The following is a 26,274-nucleotide window of genomic DNA, read 5'->3' as shown; positions in this document are numbered from 1 at the left end:
CAGGACCAAGGGCTCCAAACGTGGGGCACCACAACACGACCCATACTCTTTTTTTTCTTAAACACAGACATCCATTCATTCATCCATTTTCTAACACCCTTGTCCCTAATGGGGTCAGGAGGTCAAAAATATATATTCAACTTCAGTCACAAATAACACAATTTTCTATTTCCATTTTTACTTGTAAAACTTCAGTACAGACCATGAAAACCAAACGTAATTTTCGCGCCTGTGGTTTCCCGCATAAAATCCCCACAAAACACATTGACATATGTGGTTGCCACGGAAACATGTGGAAAAGTTCAAAAGGCAAAACAACTTTTGCTGAGTACCTAGTCTTCTTGCCGAATGCCATTATTAAAGTTGTCTGATTTCATTTCTTGCTGCTTTCTGAAGCCACCAGAAAGGGCAGCACTAAGTGGTTTCCAGCAAGTCATCACCAGTTCCCCAGCTTACAGGGGGGAGCACATCCAACTGACCTCTGACCTTGGAGGAAAAATGGGCCGAGTGGCGAGTTATAAACAGCTGCAGCTGCTGGTCAAGGTCGCAGCACTTCAGATTGACGTCCCAGGATCGAATTCCTGCAGGGAAGGAGAAGAAAAGAGCTTTTAAGGTCAAACGAAGTACACTGAAGGGCAGATGTGAGAATAATAATAATAATAATAATAATAATAATAATAATAATAATAATAATAATAATAATAAAAACATCTCTGGGATTTTTAAAAAATTAGCCTGAACGAAACCTATCAAAGAAGCCGTCTTTGGTTGGTTGGTTGTTTCACATATTTCCCCTTCCTCCTGCTTTCTGCCTTCAACAGACTTTAACGCTACGAATTTTAATGTTAATAGTTTCCTACAGTAATTAAAGGCCTGAGCAAATTACATTTCTCACCCTGTGACGCCATGCTAAGAAAACAACAAAAATTCAAAATAAATCCCAAGAATAAAGTCACGATATTGCGAGTTAATTCTTGTGTGTTTATTCTTGTATTATTTCAAATTCATTCTGGTACGACTTCTTTCTCGTAATAGTATGACTTTATTATTGTATTTTTTGTTTCTTAGTATGGCCTTAATACTCTGCAGCATAGAACAACTTTATTCACATCTTATCATGACTTTATTCTTAGAATTTTATTACTTTATTCTCATAATTCTACTACTTTATCGTAATTTTATTTATTTTTGTTAGCATAGCCCGAACACTGCAGTATTGAACGACTTCATTCTCACAGTCACTGCAACTTTATTCTCTTATTTCAGTTTTATTCTTCTATTATTTTCACTTTATTCTCATAATATTCTGACTTTACTCTTGTAATATTTCAACTTCACTCTTGTAACTTTACACCTTTCTTCTCATGATACCACCACTTTATTTCCGTATCAGTTCAACTTTATTGTCATACGACTTTATTCTCGTGTTATTTTATCTTTATTCTTGTACGATTTTTCTCCTTACAATATTATGACTTTATTCTCGTAATTGTATTTTTTCGGGGTGTTTTCCGCCTACTAAGAGTACATATTTGATTACAAATATCAGCCTATCAGCAGCAACGACATGAGAAATCAGACGCGGCTCAGCAACACACAGCCACCAATCAGACTGCTCTGTTTCTAATCAATCCACGACGACGCGTTCTTCAGAAGTTCACCGAGACGGACGCATTTCATCCAGATCCCCAACAACGGCAAAAAAGAAAACATGTAAATATGACCTATTTCAGGATAGAAACGTTGCACTTTGATGTAAAAATAAATAAATAAGTATGTAAAATCTTTCGTCTGTGGGTAGCAGTGTGTTTTAAAACGCCAGCAGCCAAAGTTGAACGAGGTGTGAAAAGTCAGTTTCATGTCGCCATGTATGCTTTCATCTTCCTAACTTTAAAGCCGCCGAACTCCTTCTACATCCAGAGCTGATCCGTGGAGACGCTCTGCGTGCAAAATGGAGGAAATTCACATTTTCTGATCTGATCTGGTCAAAATCAGGAGGAATACTTCTAAGGCTTGTAGGGTTTAGTAGAAAATGGAAACATCGTTTATTGTTTATTGTGCTTTCTGGTTTTCAATGAGTGTTATTGCAGCAGCCGCTTAGGATGGTATTGAAAATTCGGGTTACTCCAGAGTGCGGCACGAATTCAAAATGACTTTACTTCAATAGCAGTCAGTCATGCAACGAATCTGAACAGGCCTCTGACTGGAGATGCAAATCTTTTCCAATTTTTAGCGTCACGATTCGATCCAGACACAATTTTCTGTCCAGAAGCCAAGTTTTCTGTTCAAAACAGCCTTGAGATTGTGTTTAAATCATGCAACTGACAAGAGGAAAAGCCAATGTTGTACAGAAAACCTTAGCTTCAGGAGGCTTGAGGATCCCCGGAAATCAAACTAAATATGTGCAGACTATTACGTATGCAGTGTGTACGTAAAAGCAGCTCACACACACAAACACATTGAGTCATTCTGACAACACCAGGTGGGGTGAAACTATCCGTGCTTTAACAAGCTGAGTGGGTGTGAGCCTGCCACACACGAGCTGATCCGTCAGCTCCCGGGGGTCCAAACAGCAACGTGGAGGTCAGGGGGGATGGAGGGAGTCGGTGTGGCGTTCCGCCGCCATCTTACACCCTAACCTGGACCAAGCAGCCTTTGACAACGGTTCTGCAGGAAATTGCTGACAGGCGTTTTTTCTGGAAATGCAGGCGTTTAAAAATCCATGCAGTTAACTTATAGCAGGTGTCAGGCTGCGTGAGGAGGAGTAGTGCTGACAAAGGTCTGTGACGGAGAGGCCTGTCTTCCTTTAACCCTGTGAAGACGACTTTACAAGAAGAAGATTCTAGTTCAAACATTGTGGGATATCCAGAGTAGGGCTAAAACGATTAGTCGACTTAATCGCGATGAATCGATTATCGAAATAATAGTCGTTCTCAAAAAAAATAACGTTTTAGCTTCACCCAATTCAAATTTAACCGTGGAGACGACATTACAAGAGGAAAAATTGCATTTCAAAAATTCTGCAGTCTCCAGAGTAGGGCAGAAACGATTGACGTAATCGTCAATTAGCCAAAAACTGACTTTTTACTGGAAAAATCGACATATTCAGAGCAGTAATTAAGCCAAAACTGCACAAAACATTGAGAAATTTTGTGTTTAATATAAAAACACTGTTGTTTGTAAAAATGTTTTCTCCAAAACTCCTCAAGTGGCAGTTTTAGCTTCACTAAATTCACTATAGGAATGACATGTTATTGTATTTTAGTAAGTATACAATACTTTATATTTACAAATGTGTGTATTTTCACTTTTGAAAAGGAATTTGTGAACATGGGCTGGAAAGTGAGCCCATGTTCATATTTGTCCGTTGCGGGCGGCTGCCGTCCAGCTGACACTCTTCTGCCACAACTGATAAAAAGGTTTTGGACATCAAGGTTTGACCGTGGACTTATCGATCTCGCCAACGGCTACGGTCTCAAAATGGATTGAAAATGGCCGTCGAGATGTCGTTGTTGACGTTTATCCCCAGGTCAGCCGATATGTACCGTTCCCGTCCATAAACCAGAGACAGGAGGAGGAAGGTCTTAACTCTGTCAATCAAGCTCGTGTACTCGCTGCTCGACAATGGCAGATAAACAATATTACAGAAAAACCATGGTCATGCTAACTAGCGTGGACATTCACAACAGCATCTGCTAGCTGCAGCCACACTGAGGGTGACTGACAACGCTAAGACCCGCCTCCTAACTGTGATTGGTTGTTTCTAGCACTGGGAGAGGATGAAGGAGCTCAATTTTATTTATTTAATTTTATTTTTTTTCAAAGACTGTCTCATCCCATATTGTAACAACATAGTGACAGTTTCAACAAATATGTAAAGAAAAAAAAAGTTACAGACCACAGTTTGAATAATTCGAGCTGTGGTCTTAGAATAACTCAGTGAGTTATTCTAGCTAGCAGCTCTTCCTAGCCTCAAAAAAGAGCTGAAATGGACAGAACACAGATCATTTTTGTGCCTCATTGTGACGTACTCAACATAAATAAATACAAAATCACCCCTCTTTTGTCCACTTTCTACAAACTTTGGAAATGCTGAACACTACACACTCTTAGAAGGAGTGTTGTTTTTCTTGTCTGTGGACACTGGTTAGAGGAAGAAGTACACATTTTGGTCATATCTTTACCAATAATAATAATGCGGTCAAGTCACGCTTTGTCACCAGCAGTACAGCTAATCCTACAAGGAAATAACAAGCTTATTTTGTAGCTCGTAGCTTGAGTGATACCGTCACATTCGGTGAAAATGATTGTTTTAGTCCCATGGTGCAATGCTGCAGCAACTGCCGTCCTGTTCAATGCGTCAAAGCGTTTCTCTCCCGCTGATGTTTCCCAGCTCCAAACCTTTCCTCTCGACTTTTAATCCCTTAAAGCGCAGCAGTGAATGCGAGCTGCCGAAAAAAAAGGGGGAAAAAAGAAAGAAAGTGACTTTAGAGCTCCGTTCGGGTCCAGCAGTACTCACCCCGCTCTATCTGCGCTCTGGCGGCGTCCAGCTGCTGCTCCGTGCCGATCTGCCCGATCACTATCAGCATGTAGTAGCCGCTCTGGTTGAACGGCAGCCCGCGTCGCTGCCTGCCTCCTCTACGGCGGTGCTGTAGCCTCTCCTCGGACCCCGGAGCGCCCGAGTCCTCGTCCTCCTCCACCACCGGGAGCGCACCTCGCGCGGGCATCTCCATGGCAACAGCCCCTGGAGCCGACGCCGGGGCCGACTCCATCGCCATGACAACTGTCGTGTATGCGTGTGTGTGTGTGTGTGTGTGTGTGAGAAGGGAGGCGCGTGGAAGGGCTGGAAGGAGGGGTGAGGAGGGCGGCGTGGACAGATGCAGAGAGGTGAGGGAGCGGGGGGGCGGGCACAGAAAATTACAAATCAGCATTATTTCTAAACAAGTTTTTAAAATAATGTGTTTTTTAATATATATGTACTTTATACTTTCATACTCGTTTACTATTTATTTATTTATATTTGTTGTTAGGATTCTTGAACTGGGACCTAGAAGTTCAAATTTTGTGCCATAAACTTGAAAATGTGAGATGGTATGACAATTTGTAAAAATTGGGAGCAATCCACTTATAGGTGAATTGTAGGTCTGACTTGCTAAAATGCTGCAAAGAGTGCCTTGAAAGTGAGAATGTGTGGAGGGATTGTTCTCAGATCAGGTTACAAACTGCACTTAGCTTGTCCTGATAAGGTTTTCAACAATTTCAAAACTTTGTTCAATGGTGTCTAATACGACCTCTCTTAAATTCCACAATCGCAAGTTTAAAGGGGCAGTATTATGTGTTTTCCAGGCACATGGTGCCATTTTATAGCATAATGAAGTAACTGTCAACTCTATAAAAATGTAAAAATAAATTTTTTACTTCCTAATTTAATGCCTTGAAATTGGGCCTCCATCTCTTTCCGAAATGGTGCGTTCACACCAAATGCGTTACGCACGTCAAAAACGCGTCTCACGCTTCAAGTTTGATGGTGTGCACTTTTGATGCGTTCACACCAAACACATTTTGAGCGTCAGGTGCATCTGGTTTATATTCAATGTCTATGTGGAGGGTACGTTTCAAACGTCTAACGCGGCACAATTCGAACGCACCAAAGGTCTATGTGGAATGTTGGATGCGTTCAAAGCATCAAGCGCCCCGAAGGGTTCAAATTGCACCACACTAGATGCTTGAAACACGCCGCAAAGTCCCTCGACGCGCCTCCACGTAGACACTGATGCTCCTGTCGCTCGAAACGCGTTTGGTGTGAACTCACTGAAACGCCACCTTCAGAAAGTCATCACAGCATGGCTCCTCTATTAACTCTTTGACAACATTTTTACCAGCGTTACACTGAGAAGCTGGTATAGTGAGCACAGCAGGTGCACCAGGTGTTTGCTAATAGCTGCTGGCTAGTTTGAAGGAGCTGAGAGGGGGAGTCACAGTGGAGGGCTGCTCTGTCCCTTTAAACAGGAGATGGAGGAGGGGAGCAGAGGGAAGGACCAACACACATGCTGCACAAAGTGAAATCCCACAGTGGGAGCATTTTTAATAAACTGTGACATTCTAGATGAAATGCTTCGACTGCTTTAAGTAGGATTTATTATTAAACCAGGATCAGACTGCCAGGCATTTAAAGAAGCCCTCAGTCTTCATTTAGGATTCAGACGACGAATGAATGTAGCCGCTGCTGTGCGATGAATGCGCAGGGCTTAATGAGGAGGAGAAAGTTGGGGGAAAGAAAACACTCTGTCCTGACTTTCTATGTCTTTTCACGCACACTGAGGGACACACTGACAAAGGAAGAAATAGACGATGCATGGGTCTTAAAATAGCTTCTTGGCTCTCAGGAAATGAGCCCTCTTCAGCTTCTCTCCTGGCTGATTTGACCTTGGAAAAGTTCGGCTTCCCTGAATAAACTGCCAGCGCCACACAGAGTTGCTCCTGATCCTCAGGAGTTTCTCTATTCAGTCAGAGTTTTTCTAGCAGAACAGGGGCGACAAGGGAATGTGGAGGACTTATGTTTGATTAATATATAAATATATATGTGTGTATGTAAACTGTTAATATGCGGAATAGATGGTCTATAAATTAGGTATGATTCATCAACTTAGATGTTCAGCTCGGCTGCTTTTGCCAGAGCTCCATGGAAAGGCAAAAATAAACAGTCAAATCCTGCTGTAGCAGTATGAAGATACCTTGTATGGATTGTTTTTCCCTTTGCCTCAGTCCTTTCTTTCTGTCAGTGAGTCAGCACTTTGCGCTGTGGGAGCGGCATTGCACAGCAGTGCTGCCATCTAATGGTAGCGGTGTGTATGAACGCTCTGCCCCAGAGGAGCTCTTGGATCAGTGGTGCCCGAAGTGGGTCCTTGAGGGCTGGCATGTTTTAATTCTCTCCCTGGTTTAACGCACCAATGATGTCTCATCAGAGGCCTAAGAAGAACTTTGACTTGCTGGAAAGGTTGTCACTACAGCACATCTGTGGTTAGCGCTGATTCACCGCAGCATACAGCGCCCTCTGGTGGCCAATTAAGGCCTTTGTACAAAAAAGGGACAAAAGTTCCGCCACGAAAAGCTCTCAAATTCTTAGGTTGATCTAATAGATTCATAAGAACATTTATTTTTCTGAAATACTTCATTTTGTCTAAAATATATATATATATATATTCTGAGATTTTTGAAGCAAGTTTTAAACTTCTAAAACTTTGAAAATTTATGTAAAAAAAAAAAAAACAAAAAAAAAACCAATACATTTCTAGGTTTTGAGAAAGTAAGACATTTTCTTGTCAAAATACATTTTGACATCTGAAATTTGTCTTTTCTTGCCAAAATTCCTTAAGTTTAGAGAAACCTTTTTTTTGGTCAAAATTTGTTTCAGTACCTGAAAATGTCTGAGATACTGAGATTTTCATCTTCTGAAAAATAGAAATTTAATTTTTATATAGCAGGGTTGCAAGCTGCAATTAATCAATAATTATCTATCAATAGGGGGAAAAATGCTGAGCAGTCTGAGTGATGGTTGTGTCTGACATGCAAGAAAAAAATGGGAGTGTACAGGCTGGAATGACAGAGAGCTGAGGTGGCAGCGTCGGCTTGAATTGATATTCCTCCACAGACTCGCAGCAGACACAGAGGTCGCAAAGCTCTGGCAATGAACAAAAAGTGTCGGAAATATTCTAAACAGCCCAGAGTTACAGCAACACGATTAAACATGACGCTCTGATAAGGTTCTTGGCTTGTCAGTTTGGATGGATGGCCATTATGGTAACATATCCACTTAGTGTGAAATGTTTCAGACAATCAAGGCTTGGGATATTATCTTATAACCCAACTCTGCTTTAAAGAGTGGGGATAATACAACGTCATATTTGGTGTTATTATTGGTAATAATAAAAAATGGAATTAATCTCAGAAATTTTCAAGACAAAAAAAAAATCTGAGTTTGAAAAGTCAAAGAGATTTGCTCGGAAATACTGAAATTTATTTTAGATTAATCACAGAAATTGATTTTCAGCTAAGAAAAAGTTTGACCTTTGAATCTTAGAAATTTCCAACTTCTTTGTAGAATATTGCTGAGATTATTCTGAAAATGTTTGGTGAAAATGTACTTTTTTTTTTTTACTATGTGTCATGGCCCCAATATGTTGTTGGATTATATTTCCAGGCACGAAGAGCCGTTTTGTAGCACAATCAAACTTCTTTGTATCGAAATAAAATAAATTTGACTTCACATCTGAATTGGCTGCTTCTTTAAACAGCTTCTCCTCTTTGACCACAGCAATGCTCCTCCATGAGTTAACAACCGAGCTTAAGAGCGAAGTACGATGAGCTAATTGCTGCTAATGCTAGCATGGAGGCGCGTGGAGCCTTATAACTAAATATTAATTGCCACTGGAGGTTCAAAGGTTCCTAAAACATGTATGAATTAGTAAAGGTACGTTCTTGAGGTAATGACATTATTTTAAAAGGCACATTGTACAGCTCAAGCATATATTTCACTATTTGACGTACAACATTAGCTATAGCATTAAGCTAATTCGCATCTACAGTTCCTGACAGGTTAAAAAAAAATTGATAACATGATATATAAAGTTCAAAAAAGTTGATAAACTTGTTTCAAATTTTAAAGGCGGGGTATTATATAACTCCCGACTATTTACTCGTACTTTCCTGGTCTTCATAGAAATTTTTCAGTTACAATGTTATGTGAAAAAAAAAATGTAAAAAAAGTTGAAGAGGCATGAATATTTTTGGAAAGTAATTCGAATAAAACCTCAATTTTAAATGAGAGCAAAGCATTTTTATTAGAGACAATATTTACTATTGAAATACAAAAGGGACCGATTCATCCATGCCGAACAAAATGACAAAAAAAATCAAATCTTGTATCAGCCACTTATTTAGTGGAAGAAAAAACAATTAGAAATCTGCAAATATTTAGAAAAAAAAATACTTACAAAAGTTACATCTCAATTGAGGTTTTTAAACATTACATTAAATAACACACACACACACATGCTTCTTAATATAGGAAATGTGAGAAATGTACAGCGGAGAGGCCATAATTTACATGTCTGCAAGTTCTAACAAGCAAAACAGACGCACAAGAATGATCTACAATGAAGTCAAGGAACCGTGATTGCTACGAATTATTGGAAAGCTTTGATTGCTAAGAAAATATGTATTTTCTCATTTAAAAATAGAAAAATCCACTCACAGCAGAGTTAATGTCATAAAACAAAGGAACACAGCCTGGATCAGACTGTCTGCTTCTAAATGACTGAATCAGAATGGACCGTATGAGCTGCTGTCAGTGCAACTGGGAATATCTCATATTTTTCCATAATCCAGCCAAAGTTGCTTCAAAAATGGTGAAATGAAGTCTTAAAAATTAATAAACATAATCAGAGAAATCAATCAAAAGTAAAAAAAAAAAATTGCATTAGAGTCTGAAATTACGTCAGAGCTCTAGCAATTCTGCTTTCTGTTGCCAAGTTACCTTCATGTAAAACCCCCACAGAGTTTGCTGACTGATTCAAAAGCAACATTTACAGTAATGTCCACGTTGAAGCAAATACAACAAAACACTTATTTTCCATAATTCTGCAGATTCTGAGACAAAACACAAGTCAGATCAATGACAAAACAAAACACTTAATCTCAGTTATATTCACCCTGCTCCCACACGGAACCGGCCTCTCTCACACACGCACACACACATAAGAGCATTGTCAGAAAAGGCGTTGAAACAACATATACAAAGCAGATGCATGCTGAAATGGACTTCGTTAATCTTCCTGTGTGTCTTCCTCCCTAGTTTTCATTTGATGAGTGACTTTCCCCTCAGCTGCTCTTCTCGCCCTCACACACACACACACACACCCACATACACAGCTGGACTTCGTCACTCGGCTTCAGAAACCAGAAGCTACGGTGAGCGTTGATTTGAGGCTCAATCGGCCTTTTAGTTGTTTCCCTGGAAGGTTCCGCGGGCGGCAGCGGACGCCGCTCCGGAGGCTGCCGTCTGGAAGCCCTTGCTGGTGACCACGCCCTGGGAGAACTCCTGCTGGGCCTTCTGGAAACTGGCCCCGGTGCGGCGGTACAGGCTGTGGACCTGAGGACGAGAGAGGGACGGCTTAACTGGAGGTACGACATTAATTATGTAACTCCACAACAGAGAACCTGCATCGAATCATCTCCTCAGACTCCCCATTTATCGTATCGTTTTTCCTTTATCGTGATAAATGCCTTGCCACAATAAGATGTTTGATTTATCGTTTTAATGAAAACAATTTTTTTTTTTAAATATCAGTAAATTTGAAATATATGATTAACTACAGTCTCTATGTGCAGTTTTACTGGCGTCTTGAAGTTTCAAATAAGAACAGAATTTGTGTGGAGCGATGAAGGCTGTGGACTGCAGTCCCAACCATACAGATACCTAAAAAAATTAAATAGTTGTTTTAGTCATCGCTTATCGCGTTAGCACTGGACAATATTACGATAAAATTCTAAGTCGGTATCGCCCGTCTCCACCTCCAACCTGCGGCGCGAGGCAGCGGGGAGTGTTTGTGTTGGAGGACGGAGATTTCAGCTATTGACAAAAACTAATGTCTCCATAGAAATATTTAATATTTTCACAACTTTTCCATGATGTTGTTTGTTCACCAGTGTTTGTCAGAGTAAATCGTAATCAATCTATTAAAAAAAAAAAAAAAAAAAAGTTTTCTGGCATTTTGTTCAGATTTGTTAAATTTCTCCATATTGCCAAAAGTGACATTAAATCTGCGCCGGTCCAAAAATGTTATAAAAACATGCGGTTATCGTATGGTGGCCTAGTTCTATTCACCTGACTGTAAGTTGTTAAACAACGGAAAGAAATTAAACAAAAAACAGCAAATGCGACACAAATGTGATTGGGTTTTTTTTTTTTTTTTTACCAATATCCAACTTTTTCATGGCAAAAAATCCGATTTGAGCCAAATCCATCATGCGGTACTAAATCGGTCACGTGTGCAAAGCGTTTGCAGTCTGAACGGTCACCACGTAATAGTTGGATAGTTGGAATGTTCGAAGAAAATATGGCTGAAATGGTAAAGCATGTTTAAAACAAACCGAGCTCTTACCATCTTCAGCAGGACGACGGACATCACGGCCCCGATCGTGAAGAGGCAGGCCACGATGATCATGATGCCTCCCACCGCCTTTTTCCCGTTGCCGATCTCAGTGAAGGCAGAAATCCAACCGCTGGATCAACCAAACAAACAACGGCTGTTAGGTCTTAACTTTTAGCACAGAAACACCAACAAGCAACAAACGTGTTATCTTAGGTTGTATATATATATTTTTTATTTTTTTAAAGGTGCAATTACCTTACAGAAAATCCTGCAAAAAGGTAAAACAACCACCAATTTAATCAGATGTTGAGACATTAGAGGTGGAGAAACAGTGAAAGGTGAAATTAAAATGTTGGTGGTTTTCTAGAGTTAATTTCAAGTAAAAAAAACCTTGAAAATGCATCCAATTAGTCAACCTGCTGTGCACACTGCAGGCTATAGTGACAGAAATACAATCTACATGTGAAAATTAAACACTAGGACGTTTGACAGATATCATTAAAACAGACAAAGATGTAGGGACGCGATTTTGCTAAGTTATGAATTTGTTAAATAATATTTTATATTCGTTTCCTTTCTGTAATGTTGGTAATTTGCCAAAATAAAGTGAAGCAAACTGAACTGATTTACAGTGAAAACAAGAGAAAAGGTCAGAAAAAAACAAAACTTTCATATCCAGGTTGAAAAAGAGAAGGAAGAATCAATTTGGTCCAGAGCGTAGAATCCAACTATGTCCCAGGTTTTTACGCCACAATATAAATCCAACAGAAACTCCCAAAAACAGAGAAAACACACAAAGAAGCAGCAGAAACTTACAGGGTTACCAGGAGACACAGAGACTGCAGAAAGAAAAGAGTCTGTCAGAAAACATAAAACAACAAGGTGAGGAAGAGGAGGAAGAAGACAACGAGGAGGGACAAATGAGTGAACTTGAGTTAGTCAGAAAACCATTAAAACATGTTTAATGCAGCAATTAAACCGTATTTGATTTTATACATTTCAGTTATATGACTGTGTGAATATGTGTATCAAAAGCAGAACTATTACTCTTGTCTTCCGGACATTTGGTGAAATCTTATATTGCTAAGAAAAAACACACAGAAACAGTAAAGTTGATGATAAATTTATTTTTTAAGAGCTTCATAAACGTGGCAGATGTTGGAATAAACAAATGAGAAAATCTCAACAGCTGCGGTGTTCGGTCAGAATATCATCTGTGTTTGTTTCTGATTATTTTGGTAATTGATTGTTGCATCAATTATTTTATCGATTAATCAGTTAACCTGATTTTTAAAATTCTGCAATTTTTTTATTAAAGTCTTTTTTTTTGTACAAAATTAAAAAATACATAGAGATGTAAATAAATAATTAAATTCCTTGTTTAGATGAAGAAAATAAATATTTTATTGCCTAAAACAGAAATAACAGCATTCCTTTAGGGAACGATTAATCGTTTGTAGGAAAGGAAGCCCCTGAAGCTAAAGCACTCTTAACTTCAACATGTGAGACGCTCGGCCCTTCCTGCTTCTCTCAATGTCAATAAAACGTAGAGTTAACAGGTTTTTCATAACTGACAGCAAAATGTGCTCAATAGAAGATTTTATTAACGGAATTTGAACCGGGTGAAACTAAAATTACCGAGAGGAGTTCTGGGTAGAGAGTGTTGACAGACGAAAGAGTTTTTTTTATCTTGAATGCAAAATTTAGACATTTTTTGGGACAGTTTTGGCTTCATTACTGCTCTGAGTTTGTTGTTCTTAAGTCTTTTTACTCCAGTTAACGATTAATCGATTAATAAATTAGTTGACGATTAATTCACGATTAACCAATTAATCACAACTAATTATTTTAGCACCGATTTATTTCAGTGACCTGTACAAAAACATTCACCTAATTTCAAAAAACTTTTTCATGAAAGTTGCGTTTGCAAAGCTAAATTAGTAATTTAATTTAGCCTGAACATGACTCTCAGGCAGCAGCCATGAAAATGTTTCATCAATTTCATCTGACCATAATTGTGGTTTTCGCGGTTTCTCACCTGTTTCCCCAGTAGGGGATGCCCACAGCCTGGATGATGACGATGGCCACATGGCAGAAAAACACAAAGAAGAAGAAGAAGAAGTTGAAGGAGCTGTCGTTCCTAAACAACGAGAAGACAGAAAATAAACCAGTTATCTTAAATCTTAGTGCTTTGCGTTCAGAAGGCAATTTGAGACACATTATTTTACTTGTTACATGAGCGAAATACAGGAAAAGGATCCCAAAAATATTACACTATAAAAACTCAAATGTTTGCCAGAGCAAAAAATTCTGCAAGGGAAAAGAAATAAACTACACATAAAAGATGAAATAATCCTGCTACGACAAAAAATTTGTGATTTATGAACTTCATTTAAGATAGAGGAATATAATACTAACAGGCTTTAAGTTACATGAATTGAAGAACATTTTGAGATCTTCATTTTAAGATACACGAATTTAATACTTTTCAAGGATGCGCCGGCATCTGCGACAGAGAGATTGTGGTTCGATAGTCTGTGACCTCCTGGCGAGAGAGTCTGAAGACTTCTGGCATTCTTCTGCGTTGCCGATTGTTGATATTACGGATAACCTCGGGGTCTCGCGTACCAGTGGTTGAGCTTACCTGAAGGCCTTGTAGACCGGCCGGTACCAGCAGATGAAGGAGCAGGGCGTGAAGAGAACGAGCCAGAGAATGGAGAGGCCGAAGTCGACGCCATGTTTCGTGTCATCGATGAAGTAAGCCAGACACGCCAGCAGGTTGAGGAACAGAGTCACGCAGTTGACTGAAGGAAACAACAGGCAGCAAGGTGAGCAAACAATGAACACGTACAACATTCAATGTGTTTAGTTAACCGTGGGCGTCAACACACCAGGACAGGTTTCTACAATGAGGGACTCCACAAACATAAGGGACTTTATGTGTTCATTTCAATTCATTAATTGCATTGATTTTAACACATTAAACATTTTTACACAATTAAATGATTTTATTTATTTATTTATTTTTTTACACCAGTCCTTCGTAATTCGTTTCTAATGGGCCTGTAAATCTGACGCACACGCGACATCCGCCAACAACAGTGATGGACGACAAAGTCGCTTCTCTTGGCTCGCTGGACGTTCATTTATCCTTCAAAAAAATGATCCGATTGGATGCTGGGAAAGACTATTGTTGAGTGTAACTTGTACTAAAAGGAGTTAGCTTATTAGCCTAGAATAGCCTCTCAATGTGGCAGCAGCACACGGCCCCCAATGCTAATGTCAGCGTCCACAGTGCACATTTCCAGAGAAGCATTTTTTAAAATTAGTTCCATGAGTTTAAGACTTTGAAGCTGAATGAGTATAATAACACTTTGCACCAATCTGATGGTTGGATAACCTAAATAATAGGTTAGAAACACTAAATATCTTTGCTGTTGAGCTCACGCGTCTATTCAGTCAATAATTTAGCATCAAAAAGGGGTTTGGAATTGAAAACGTTGCTTCTTTTTGTCAATTTCTTTGATTAAAGTGGGTTTCATTTATTACAGACCCTAAAACTATTATTAAAAATAACGTAAAACACTTACACATCCAGAGGTAGTACATCATTTTGCAGACTCTCTGGTACTCAGCGGGGATTTCCTCTGAGAAGTCCTGATAGAAACAAGGTTTGATGGGGAAGAACTTGGGAAGTGGAGGCCAGTTGTTCTCTTTACCTGTCGACACAGAATAAAGTCAATTAGCCTTTGTATCAAATACTCTTTGTACTTTTACTGGAGCAAAAATATGTTGCTACTGTCACTAGAGGACAATTTTTATGCTCCTCTACCCATCCCCGCTTCTGACAGCCTTTTTTTTTTTTTTTTTTTTTAAAACACATTTAAACATTTCACATGCATGTAGGACATATTTTAAACACTAGAGGGTGCAAACCTTAAGATTGGCTAACCTAAAAAACTTTGTACAGAAAAACTAATATAATACAGGTCAGCATTAAGACAACAGACATGGAATAGTGGTGACTAGGACAGGGTGATAGGGCTGAGAAAGAAAAAAGAAAAAGGAGAACATTTTAGGCAAAAAAAACAACAACAAAAAAACAACAACTTTGAGATTTACTTTTATTTCCAAAAATCAAATGTTTTTGACATTTGGAAACTAAAACTTGCAAGACTTTTCCAGAAATTATTTTTTTCCTACTTTTTTGCAGAAAATTTCTCCTGTTTCTTTTTTCTTTTTAAATCTACGAGGACCCAAATACGCCGTCGTCTTGAAACGGGTGGATTATTTATTCCGTTCCTTGTGTCTAAGTGGGAACTTCAGGCGAGTACATGGCTCAGATACAACGGCTCAGAGAGCAGCTTTTCATATCCTGAGCTCAGGTGTGAAAGTTATCTCAAGCATCCTCTCTGCAGCAGAATGCAGACGCTGCACAACGCCTTCCTGTCTCGGTAAACTGCGCCGCTTGCGATGCTGCTGCAGTGGGGAGGCTGTGTCTGTACGGACCTGTGGGGGCCCGGTTCTGCAGCTCCTGCTCCCTGCGGTCCAGTTCGGCTGCTTTCCTCTCCAGCTCCTCCTGCTGCCTCAGCAGGTTGGCCTGAGCTGCGGCGGCGGACGCCTGGAGGAAATGGAGAAGGAAGGAAGGAAAGAAAGAAAGAAAGAAAGAAAGAAAGAAAGAAAGAAAAGCAGAAAGAAAGAGAGAGAGAAAGAAAAAAACCAGAGGGGCTTAAAATCTTGACTCTACAAACACGACAAGAGGCAAAAAGGAAAGTGGATTTTGGGGACAATTGAGGATTTTTGCAGCTTGTGTGTGAAATTTCACATGCATCTGGTGCAAACAGGAGGTTTTACAAGCAACAATGTGAAACGGACGATCGACTCGTCATTCAGACCTGTGTAATGATTCAGAACCGACTTAGTCAGAGGGAAGAACTGAGAACTGAAACTAAAGACAACTAAAGACAGCACATCTCGGTAGGCGGCAGAGGTAACAGAATATTTTCTGTATTTGACTGTTTTTTGTTTGTTTTGTTTTTGTGAACGACGGGAAAATTTATATTTAACACCTTGACTGGTGCAGATGAGCAGACATTACAGACAACTAAAACCAATCAATATTAAAAAAATAAAAAAATCCTTTCTGAAAAATCACCTCATGGACTCTGAACTAAATGTGTCTTTCTGACCCGGAGCTGACAGCGTGTTGAAGAGTTATGGACCGGATGCTTTGGAGCGTCTGGTTCAGAGGCGCATTCCAAACCTCTGGGTGAAATGGGGCCTTTAATCCCAGTCTCCATTACACACCGGAGAAAACTAAAGAGAATGCAATGTTGTCTTAATACATTTACAGTCTAAACAGAGGAGCCAACATTTTATCTTGAGGAAATAAATAAAAGTGCAGAAGTAAATTAGGCCGTAATATATGCAGTGCGCTGCACAACCAATGGACTAAACTTAACTCACCCCGAGGTTTTAACAAATGGAGCTGGTAGACGTTACCCTCCCGCGCCCAGAAGGAGAGCGGCGCCCAGAAGGAGAGCGGCGCCCAGAAGGAGAGCGGCGCCCAGAAGGAGAGCGGCGCCCAGAAGGAGAGCGGCGCCCAGAAGGAGAGCGGCGCCCAGAAGCGCGACAGACGTAACATCTGTCTGATTCGGAGAAGCAAAAACACGCAAAAAATAAAATAAAATAAAAAAAATCCTGGTAAAAGGGCAACGCCTGGACAGCGCACAGGGTGAAAACTCGCAGAGTTCACTTGATCCAACTGACTGATGAACCAGCGCTGGTTTCTCTGCAGATGCGACCAGGAGGAATTTGTGAGGCCGTGCTTTCAGACTGCAGCGCGTGAAGTGTTTGTAATCCAAGTGGAGTCGTTTAATTTCATTTATTATAAGTTATTGGGTCCACAGTCAGTGGTTTGTGTCACTACGGAGAAAAAGTTAGATGCATTTATCTGCTTTATCTGGATTCACGGTTCAACAAGGTGAATATTAACAAAACCACAAAGCAAACATAAATAGCTTATGTTAATATGATTAGAATTTCACAGGTAAAAATAGTACATGAAAATTCATTTTAATGCCGTCCCTCAAGATGACAGAGAACAAAAAAGTCTAGCGACACCTCTGGTACCAAATCAGTATCTATATCAGATTGATAATAGTGTGGTAAGACTGGTACTTTACTTTCAGATTCCCTTTTTTATTTAATTTTATCTTTGTGTTGTAGCTAAAAAATAAGATTGTTTTGATTTTTTCTCAAATTACAATTTCATTCTTACTTGTTCATTTAAGGAAAAAACAGAAATCAGTTTTGTTTTATTATTTGTCATTACATTGGAAGTGCTGTTTTGTTTAAATCATTTTTCACCAGCAACATTCCAGTGAATGGTTTTTTTTTTATTGTTAGTTTGTTTGTTTTAAAAACTAAAAACAGAAATAAAATTTTGGTTCTTTAAAAATGACCATATATCTTCGATAGCAGATTTATTTATCTTTTTTTTAAATCATTTAAAATGGCTCTTTTGTTTGTAATGGTTGCAAACTTTTACAAACTAAAGTAAAAGTTTGTAAAATTTTACAAACATTTGCTAATATTTAGAAACCAAAGAAAGGGTTTGCAAAGGTTTACAAACCTTTAATTGGGTTTACAAACTTTAGTAAAGGTTACAAACCTCTACTTTGTACACCAAAGAAAAGGTTTATAAAGAGTTACTGTGTCTACCAGAGTAATATTATCCTAACGCACACCCTTTACTTTGTTTGTAAAGGTTTTTTTAAATCATTACAAACCTTTACAATGGGTTTACAAGCCTTTATAAACACTTTTTGTAAATACTTTGAATACTTTGGTTTACAAACTGTTTGTAAACTTTGGTTTACAAACTTTTGGTAAACTTTGGTTTACAAACCTTTACCTTGGTAAACTAAGGTTTACTTGGATTGCAACCTGCAACCCTGACAATCTGCGATAATGTGAGACATTGTTGACATCATCTCACCATCTCTATTCACTTTATTTTCTCCAGTGTTTGCTTTGGAGTGGCTTTGTTTTGTGATAAAGCTGAAGCAGCTGCACAAAACAATTAGAGTGTTAATAAACTGTGGACGACACGTGAACAGGAACAGGACAGAGGGAAGTCGGCCAGCTCTGACTAACGCGACAACGTGTGCCCACCTGTGGACTGGGTTCTGTGGACGGCTGCAACACGGCCGGCTGGTAGGGGGAGGTCTGAGCGCCGGCAAAGTCCTGACAAAAGAAAAAAATAAATCAGATGAAAAAATATAGACAGCTGATGCAAAGAGGAAATATTAAAGCTAAGGGATGGGATGGAAAAAAGTTCAAAAGTGAAGGCAAATATAAGGAAGAACCAGAGAAGAGGAGGAAGAAAAGAGAAGTTCATTTTACTGAATGATGAGGAAACGCAAAGTCAAGCAAATTCAAAAATAAGACACAGAACGGCAAAAAACAATCTGAACAAAAACGCACAGAAATGTGAAACGGATCAGCGACTTATATTTTTTCGAGTTCCAGAAGGCTGGAGAGTATTTTCAGGAATTATGAAATTTAAATCTTACAACATCTCAGGTAGAAATTACTTCAGTGTACACATTTTTAAGAGGAACTTCATATTGCATTCTATTCCCATTAATTCTACAGTCGTAAAGACGCATTTCCTTACAGCATATTATGAACAGAATGTGGAAAATTCAACTCCGTCTGCTCCGTGACTCTATTTAGATACGGAACAATCGAAGTGGAGGAGGAGGAGCGATAATCGCATTGTTACCACATTTTTACTTAACTTTCAGGGGACATTTTTAAAAAAACAAAACAACAAAACTTAAAACTAAACAAAACAGGAAAACAGGATGTCTTACATTGGACGGGGGGAAGGGGTTATACTGGTCGACCGGTTCAATGCTGGAGTTTGTCACCTGAGTGACTGAAGGATCCTGGGGGAAAAAAGAAGAAAAAAACACAAAGAGACGTCACTACGCATCAATAACAAATACACAAAACTGATCACTCTGCTGTGCAATCAACAAATAGATCTGACTAGAGCAGGCCTGACTGGAACACGGTGAAACCAAACTGAAAGTATGATGCCAAAAAGATGAAAAAAAAACCAACAACACACTTTTATATCTTATTTAGAGGGGGGAAAAAACAACAAAAAAACACCAAATGGCAGATTGATTTCTATTTGTGACCATCAGAGCTTCTTGCTATTGTATCCTGAACCTGCGGAAGCTCAGGTCAATCATTAGCTTTGGCAGAAGTATCGGTAATCATTAAATGGCTTTTGTTTCAGGGTTGGCCAAACGCAAAACAAAAGGACAGAAAGGCCCTTTGTTTGAGTTGGAGAAAACTTTAATCGTTTAAGTTTGAATTCTGTGCCATTTCTGGGACAAACACAAAAACTTCACATATATAAAAAAACAAACTCATGGTTTTTGTTAATAATTTTTGTTACATTTTTTAAGAAATGTTTTGTTTCTCATTTGTTTTTGCACTGAATTCCCCCCGCCCCCATAATTCAAACTTGAGACTAAAGTGACGTTTGAGTCGCATTGCAAGATAAGAGATCAAATATTTTCTTATTTAAAAAAAAAAAAAGAACTGAATTGTTTGTACTAGCATTTTACTACCAGCTTAAGCACAATTTTTTCATTCGACTACTAGATTAATCGTCAAAATAAATCAATAAATTAAAACAATAGCTTACTATTGTTACTATGCAGTGGTAGTTTATTGATATTTTGCTTATGTGTATGTATTAAATCCACAAATGTTGTCCTATTATAAAAATAACATCATTTGTCAGCTCTCCAAATAATTATTTGACTTTCTGTTTTAAATGACAAAAATCATTTGATGGAACTCTGGTATCTCTTTTACTCCAGATGGCATCCTGTGATAATCTCGTAGCCCATTATGGCTCCAAAATTATTCATGAGAAGAATCTTTCTGCTGTGACCCCGTGACCTCTGGTATTCTGGAGGAGTCGGGGAGTTTAAATGTTCTCAACACTCCCAGTTCCTCGCGCCCATAAAACTCACACTGTGACATGTTGATGATGGAGCCATTAGTCTGAGTGTGTATGATCAGCCTGGCGGGGCACCAGGCTTCACTTGCACCCCCGCCAGGCTGGGGTTTGTTTGTTTAGACACCAGTAACGGTGACCTGTTAATGGATGTCTTTGGTGAAACAGTAACAGTTTGGTCAGTATGTGAACACACAGACAGACTGAGGCGAGGTGTCTCTTTTATTCACCGGATCTACGCAACAGCCTTCTGGTTTTACCGCTCTACACGCCAACAACTTTAGCGAATAATGCGACAACTTACAGATAAAGCATGGAAAAAAAGTTAACACTTTAAATTATCTTTTTTTTATTAGTTGGTGGTCAGGCATTGTTGTTAATGTCTTCCAATAACATTAAAATCAAAGCTGGTCTTATTTTAAAATTTCCAGTCGACTTTAAATATTTTTCAATTCAAAGACAAGGTGGGCAGCTGGATGGCTGTGCTAGCGCCCCCTAGGGCCTGGCTTAGGAGGTTTTCTTGGTGTTAAATAAAAAAAAAAATATATATATAAAAATCACATTTCACGAAGAAAACGTGTCAAAATAACTGCTGGAATCCAGTCATGTTGCAACGGCAGCGTCACACTTTATGACGTCCATAAAGCGGAGGCTGGCTGTGATGTCAGCGGTGACCTGTGTTTGTGGATGGGTGGAGAAGCGGCTGAATAAATAGCGGCCGGCACAGGTAACAGAATTACTGAGCTGGCACATACAAGCTGTTTTATGCTCTTATATCGTCTTCCATTAACATATCCTACTGTAGTGCTGAACTGGGAACAGCCACACCCTGATTATGAGCATTATCAAAACCATTCCTGCTTCCTGGTGCGGGGATGTTTGGATGTCAGCCCGTCCCGTTCAAGGAGAGGTTTATGTATTTTAGCATCCAGAAAGTTGCAGTCTTTGCAGTTTGTGGGTTTTTTTTGTCGTTGTTGTTTTTACATGCCTCACATTAGTCCTCATTTAAAGAGGATTGGCTACCGTTTTCATCTGAGCCCTATAATCACACAAGAGCATGCCCAGTTTTTTTTTCTTTCTTCCTTTCTTTTCTACTTCAACACTATTTAACACGGTTAACACTGTTGATAACGGCTCTAAAATGCAGCATTTACATTATATTAGTTATTGACTAGTTTTTGGTAATCATTTAAACTCCTTGGTCCAAAAACGACAAGCTCACTCTAAAAACAAAAAGAAGCCAAACAATGTTCTGTTGTTTTTTTTGTTTTTTTTTCATTTTGCCACACTCCCCATCTGCATGACGTTCCAAACACATGGAGGGAGAGACGAACTGCTCCCGTTCCCGACGGGAATGTTTACAGGTGTGTCAGCTGCAGCGAGCCGTGAGCTCACGCTTGGAGTCACATGGCCAGTGAGTGACGTGTCGGCTTGTCTTGTGATTTAGTCATTTTTCACACATTTCTGAGGAGGAAAATTAATGTAGAAGATAACAGAAACTGAACTTAACCATCCCCCACCCTGAAAAAAAGAAAGAAAGAAAGAAAGAAATGTGCGATGTGTTTAATGACGGATTTTATGGTAGCTTTTTCAAGAAGGTTGTGCTTTTTTTCTTTTGCTTTATTTTTTTGTAGTGACAGGTTGTTTTTTAACATAGTTAATATTTAAAGTGTAAATTACATTTTCTTCTCGAGATGGCTTACAAATAAAATCATGTTGAGTTGTCAAAGTGCAAAAGAAGAGTTCAGTATTTGTCACGTTACCGTTTAGCGCAGTGGCATCCAAACGTTTTGCCATTAGGGCCAAAATTGTTACCTTTATTTTTTCTGAACCTATTACTAATTAATATACTACACAGACAATATTTTTAATAAAACAAATCGTTTGAAGTTTGCAGAAAGGGAATCTGTATCTATCTCACAGAGTTGCTGCATTCAAACTTTCGAAAACTTTTTATTTGGGGGCGGGGGGGTTTATCGTCTTGGTTTTTTCTGTGATCATGGACCAACTGGCCAAACAAAATCATCCAGAGGCCTGAAAATGGTCCGTGGGCCACACTTGGAACATCTCTGGTTTAGCGTCACACATGTTTTTATCTTGCAGGCTCGGCTTTCGAGAGGCGTCGTGACACAGAAAATTGAATGAATATCGGGATTTGTCAAAATTCAGCCGAGTTGCAGTGAGTGACTGGTCAGAAAAGAAGGAAATACCAATCACCGTAGATTTGCGGAAAAGTTGCGATGACTGGTGAAAATTGTGCATGCTGTTCATTGATGTGTTTAAAGGCCAACAATATGGGAAGTTTTCAGTTTTTCACATAGGTAAAAAAAAAATGCATATTCTCCCCCATTTCAACTGCTGCTGACCAATCGCAGCTGGTCTACCAAGACCCTGGATGATTAATTTGGACATCTATCTATCTATCTATATACATATATATATACCGGTATATACACACACACACACCAACCGATAACCCAAATAAAATCTTACCACAGACTGAGAAGAAGCTGGTTGTTAAACGTAGTCAGTGAAATCTGAAAAATGTGTGTTATTTTACATAACAGCACCATGTATCATGGCTAAATGTCAATGGAGTCCAATGCATACAAAGCAACCAAGAAACCTTTTTTAATTGGTCTTACAATCTATACAGAATGTAGAATATGCATTAGAACGTGGAACACATGTAGCATAAATTGGGGAGGTCACGATGTCACCACCAAGCCTCACTTCCTGGTTAATCATTTATGTTGCTAGCGATCGAAACAATGCAATATTCAATCACCAGTTCCCTTAAAGACTTCTTTACATGGCATAAGCAATGGAAAAAAAAACCTTTACACTGTTTTTAAAAAGTTACATTAATAATAAATGCTGTTATTGGACTAGTTTCCAGTGATAAGTACACTTCCATACACAAAAAAAACTCTTGCTTTGGTTAACATTGGTGGGTTTATTGATCTACTTCTGATCAACGGATAATAATACAATTCACTACGTCTGGAGAGTTTGTCAACCTGTTTAATTCTACACAAATATACCAACATTTAAACATATTTTGAGTAGTGAATTAACCTGCATGTTACATCCTGTTTGCTAGAAACTCGCTACATGGAGAAAATGACCATTGTAAGTTTGACTGATAAACAAATTTCAAAATGAAAAAAAAAAATATATATATATAATTTGTGTTAAAGCTACAAATATTTCTAGAATTTGACTTGAAACTAAATAGTAATAGCGGCAATGAATTTTAAAATAGCCTGACACACATTCTTCGTTGGCTACAGTTTAACTTCCTGAAAATCAACTCTGAGGGTAAACCGCCTTCTCCGGCGACGTACCGCGCTGATTGGCTAAGCAACTGTCAATCCTCCGGGGTTGGCCAATGGCTTTCTAGAAGCGAGGAAATACGTCCCTCCTCCCCCCACCCAGCTACAGTAGCGTTTCCTGGCGTGCTGGCAGCCTTGTAACGAAAGAGCTCACTTCATCTAGCAACAAGTAATTAAACCGCTCACTTACATTGAATGGGTTAATGTTGCTGGGTTCCGCGAAGGGGTTGGTGTCAAACTCCGACATTTTGGAAGAACGACGAGGCGTTTATCCTCTGGGAAAAAGTCAACAACACACTCTTCTCTGTCGCTTCAGAATCTGCCCGTCCTGCCCACTTCCTCGAATGAACTTGAAAGCGCAGGCGCACTGAGATTTCGACATAATGACGTGTCCCGCGTCATGTGTTCTTCTTCTTCTTATTTTCTATTATGGCGGATCACAAGCAACTTTAAGGTGCATACCGCCACCTACTGTACATGAGTGTGTAGCAGCGTTACTTCACATCTATTAGATTCTATTTTTTAATTTTGTATTCTTAAGATAGATGAACAATGCTTTCCTTAATTTATGAATATCTGTTATGTTTCCTTCATTTCCTAATATACCTTTAAGATTCCATTAATGCCCTATACTTCTAACTATTCTCTTTAATTCTTCCCTTTCGAGTTCATATGACTTACAGTTCATCAGTATGTGTTCTACATTTTCTTTTTCTCCACATCTCTCACATTTATCACTATTTTTCCTCCCTATTAAATAAAGCATGTCATTTAAGTAGGTTTGACCTATTCTTAATCTACTAATTATTATTTCTTCTCTTCTGTTTCTTTCATTAATGCTTCGAATTCGAACTGACTTTTGCACTTCATATAATCTTCTTCCTTTCTTATCTTCATTCCATATTTTTTGCCATTCCTCCATTTCTTTACTTTTAATAAGTGATTCCCCTCCCCCTTTCCCAAAAGGAATTGAAATTGTTATTTCCCCCTCTAAAGCCCTTTTAGCTAATTTATCTGCCTTTTCATTGCCTTTCACTCCTTCATGTGCTGGCACCCAACAAAACCAAACATCAATGCCACCCCTATATAATCTAAATAAAATATGATGAATTTCTAATACCAAATCTTTTCTATTATTTCCTTCTCCCTTAATACTTTCTACTACTGCTTTAGAATCTGTGTACACCACCACCCTGTCTGGTCGAATCTCCTCCACCCATTGCAAGCTTAATATAACTGCCACCATTTCTGCTGTAAGAACCGACAATTGATCTGATATTCTTTTATAAATACATTTTCTAAACTCTGAAATATATGTTCCTATTCCCACATATGCTTTTAAATTCTTAGAACCATCTGTATAAATTTTAAGATAATTATTGTATGTAGTTCTTAAATAAATATCAGTCTTTATCCCTATTTCATTTAAATTCCAATCATTTTTCATTGTATTAATTTGCAAATCTACATTAACCTCTGGTTTTAACCATGGAGGAATAACTCTAATTGGGTTAAACTGGGCTATTTCCTTGTCTTCTAATCCATACTTTTTAATCCATTTCCTAACCATCCATCCAAATCCATTACTTTGGAACTTCACATATTCCCAACAATTTTGTAGAATAGTTAAATTCACATGATCATCTATATTACTTTTAATTTTCATCCAATATGCTAAAGCTAGTTTCATTCTCCTCATTTCCAGTGGAGTTTCCCCATTTTCAATTAAAAGAGCATTAACAGGTGTTGTTTTTACTGCTCCTGTACATATACGTAAAGCCCTACACTGTAATCTTTCTATTTTTTGTAATGATGTTTTAGCTGCTGCTCCATATATAATGCTGCCATAATCTATTATTGCTCTCATGAGAGCCCTGTATATGTTTAATAATGACCGTCTATCTGCACCCCAATTATTTCCAGCCACAGCCTTTAACAGATTAATAACTTTTTTACACTTGGTTTCTAAGTTATCTATATGTGTTTTCCATGAGTTGTCCAACCATAAACCTAGATATTTATACTCTGTTACTCTTTCTAAAGTCTGTCCATATAATGTTATTGTTTCTATATTAATATTTCTCTTCTTTGTGAAAACCATATAACAACATTTATTTGCTGATAATTTGAAACTCCATTCATAAGACCATTTTTCTACTTTACTAATTGCTTTTTTAAGATTTTATACCACATGTTTAATATTTTTCCCTTTCATCTATATGGCCCCATCGTCTGCATATAGTGCAGATTTTATACATTTATCAGTATCATAGAAAATATCATTGATCATAATATTAAATAAAATTGGACTAATTACACTACCTTGAGGTATTCCATTTTCAACATTATATTCATTTGAATAATCATTCCCAATTTTTACTCTTATTTTTCTATCTAGCAGAAAATTTGCTATCCAATTATACATTCTCCCACCTATTCCCATCTGTTTCATTTTTATAAGTAATCCTTCTTTCCATAGTGAGTCATATGCTTTTTCTATGTCAAAAAATACTATGATCATTATTTCCTTCATTTTTAAAGCTTTCTCTATGTCATTACTGACTCTAGTTAGAGCATCCATTGTTTATCTTCCTGTTCTGAATCCACATTGATATCCATTAATTAGATTATTCTTCTCAAGAAAGTATCCTAATCTATTAACCATTATTTTCTCCATCCATTTACTTAAATGAGAAGTAAGAGCAATTGGTCTGTAATTATTTGGACAGGTAGGATCTTT

General features: G+C 38.4%; 2 protein-coding genes across 2 annotated transcripts in view; both read right to left on the bottom strand.

Annotated features, from left to right (window-relative positions):
• map1ab (microtubule-associated protein 1Ab) overlaps positions 1-4,816 on the bottom strand; it is a 65,465-nt gene extending 60,649 nt beyond the window's left edge. Inside the window, exons 1-2 of the mRNA XM_044125496.1 lie at positions 4,520-4,816; positions 480-581 (exon numbers count right to left, since the gene is read on the bottom strand). Coding sequence (XP_043981431.1) covers positions 480-581; positions 4,520-4,778 — 361 coding nt within the window. The 5' untranslated portion in view covers positions 4,779-4,816. The remainder of the gene's footprint in view (positions 1-479; positions 582-4,519) is intronic.
• Positions 4,817-8,814: 3,998 nt separating this feature from the next.
• Positions 8,815-23,959, bottom strand: scamp2 (secretory carrier membrane protein 2). Its single transcript, XM_044125495.1, has 9 exons — positions 23,725-23,959; positions 19,034-19,108; positions 18,330-18,401; positions 15,663-15,774; positions 14,744-14,872; positions 13,798-13,957; positions 13,192-13,293; positions 11,163-11,283; positions 8,815-10,150 (listed from the first exon to the last, which is right to left on the bottom strand). Exons 1-9 carry the CDS (start codon positions 23,779-23,781, stop codon positions 10,001-10,003), a joined length of 978 nt encoding a protein of 325 aa, XP_043981430.1. The 5' UTR covers positions 23,782-23,959; the 3' UTR covers positions 8,815-10,000.
• Positions 23,960-26,274: the final 2,315 nt, after the last annotated feature.

The sequence above is a fragment of the Gambusia affinis genome, linkage group LG08 (genome assembly GCF_019740435.1).
Source record: "Gambusia affinis linkage group LG08, SWU_Gaff_1.0, whole genome shotgun sequence".
In the NCBI taxonomy this organism is placed as follows: Eukaryota; Metazoa; Chordata; class Actinopteri; order Cyprinodontiformes; family Poeciliidae; genus Gambusia; species Gambusia affinis.
The sequence above is the reverse complement of the archived record's forward strand: the minus strand, read 5'-3'. Positions and strand labels throughout refer to the sequence as shown.

Excerpts from the sequence above, each read along its gene's own strand:
- scamp2 (XM_044125495.1), bottom strand. The coding sequence starts at position 23,781 with ATGTCGGAGTTTGACACCAACCCCTTCGCGGAACCCAGCAACATTAAC. Across the intron at positions 19,109-23,724 it reads GCAACATTAACCCATTCAAT|GATCCTTCAGTCACTCAGGT; the intron begins GTAAGTGAGCGG and ends TTTTTCCCCCAG. Across the intron at positions 13,294-13,797 it reads CCGGTCTACAAGGCCTTCAG|GAACGACAGCTCCTTCAACT; the intron begins GTAAGCTCAACC and ends CTCGTTGTTTAG.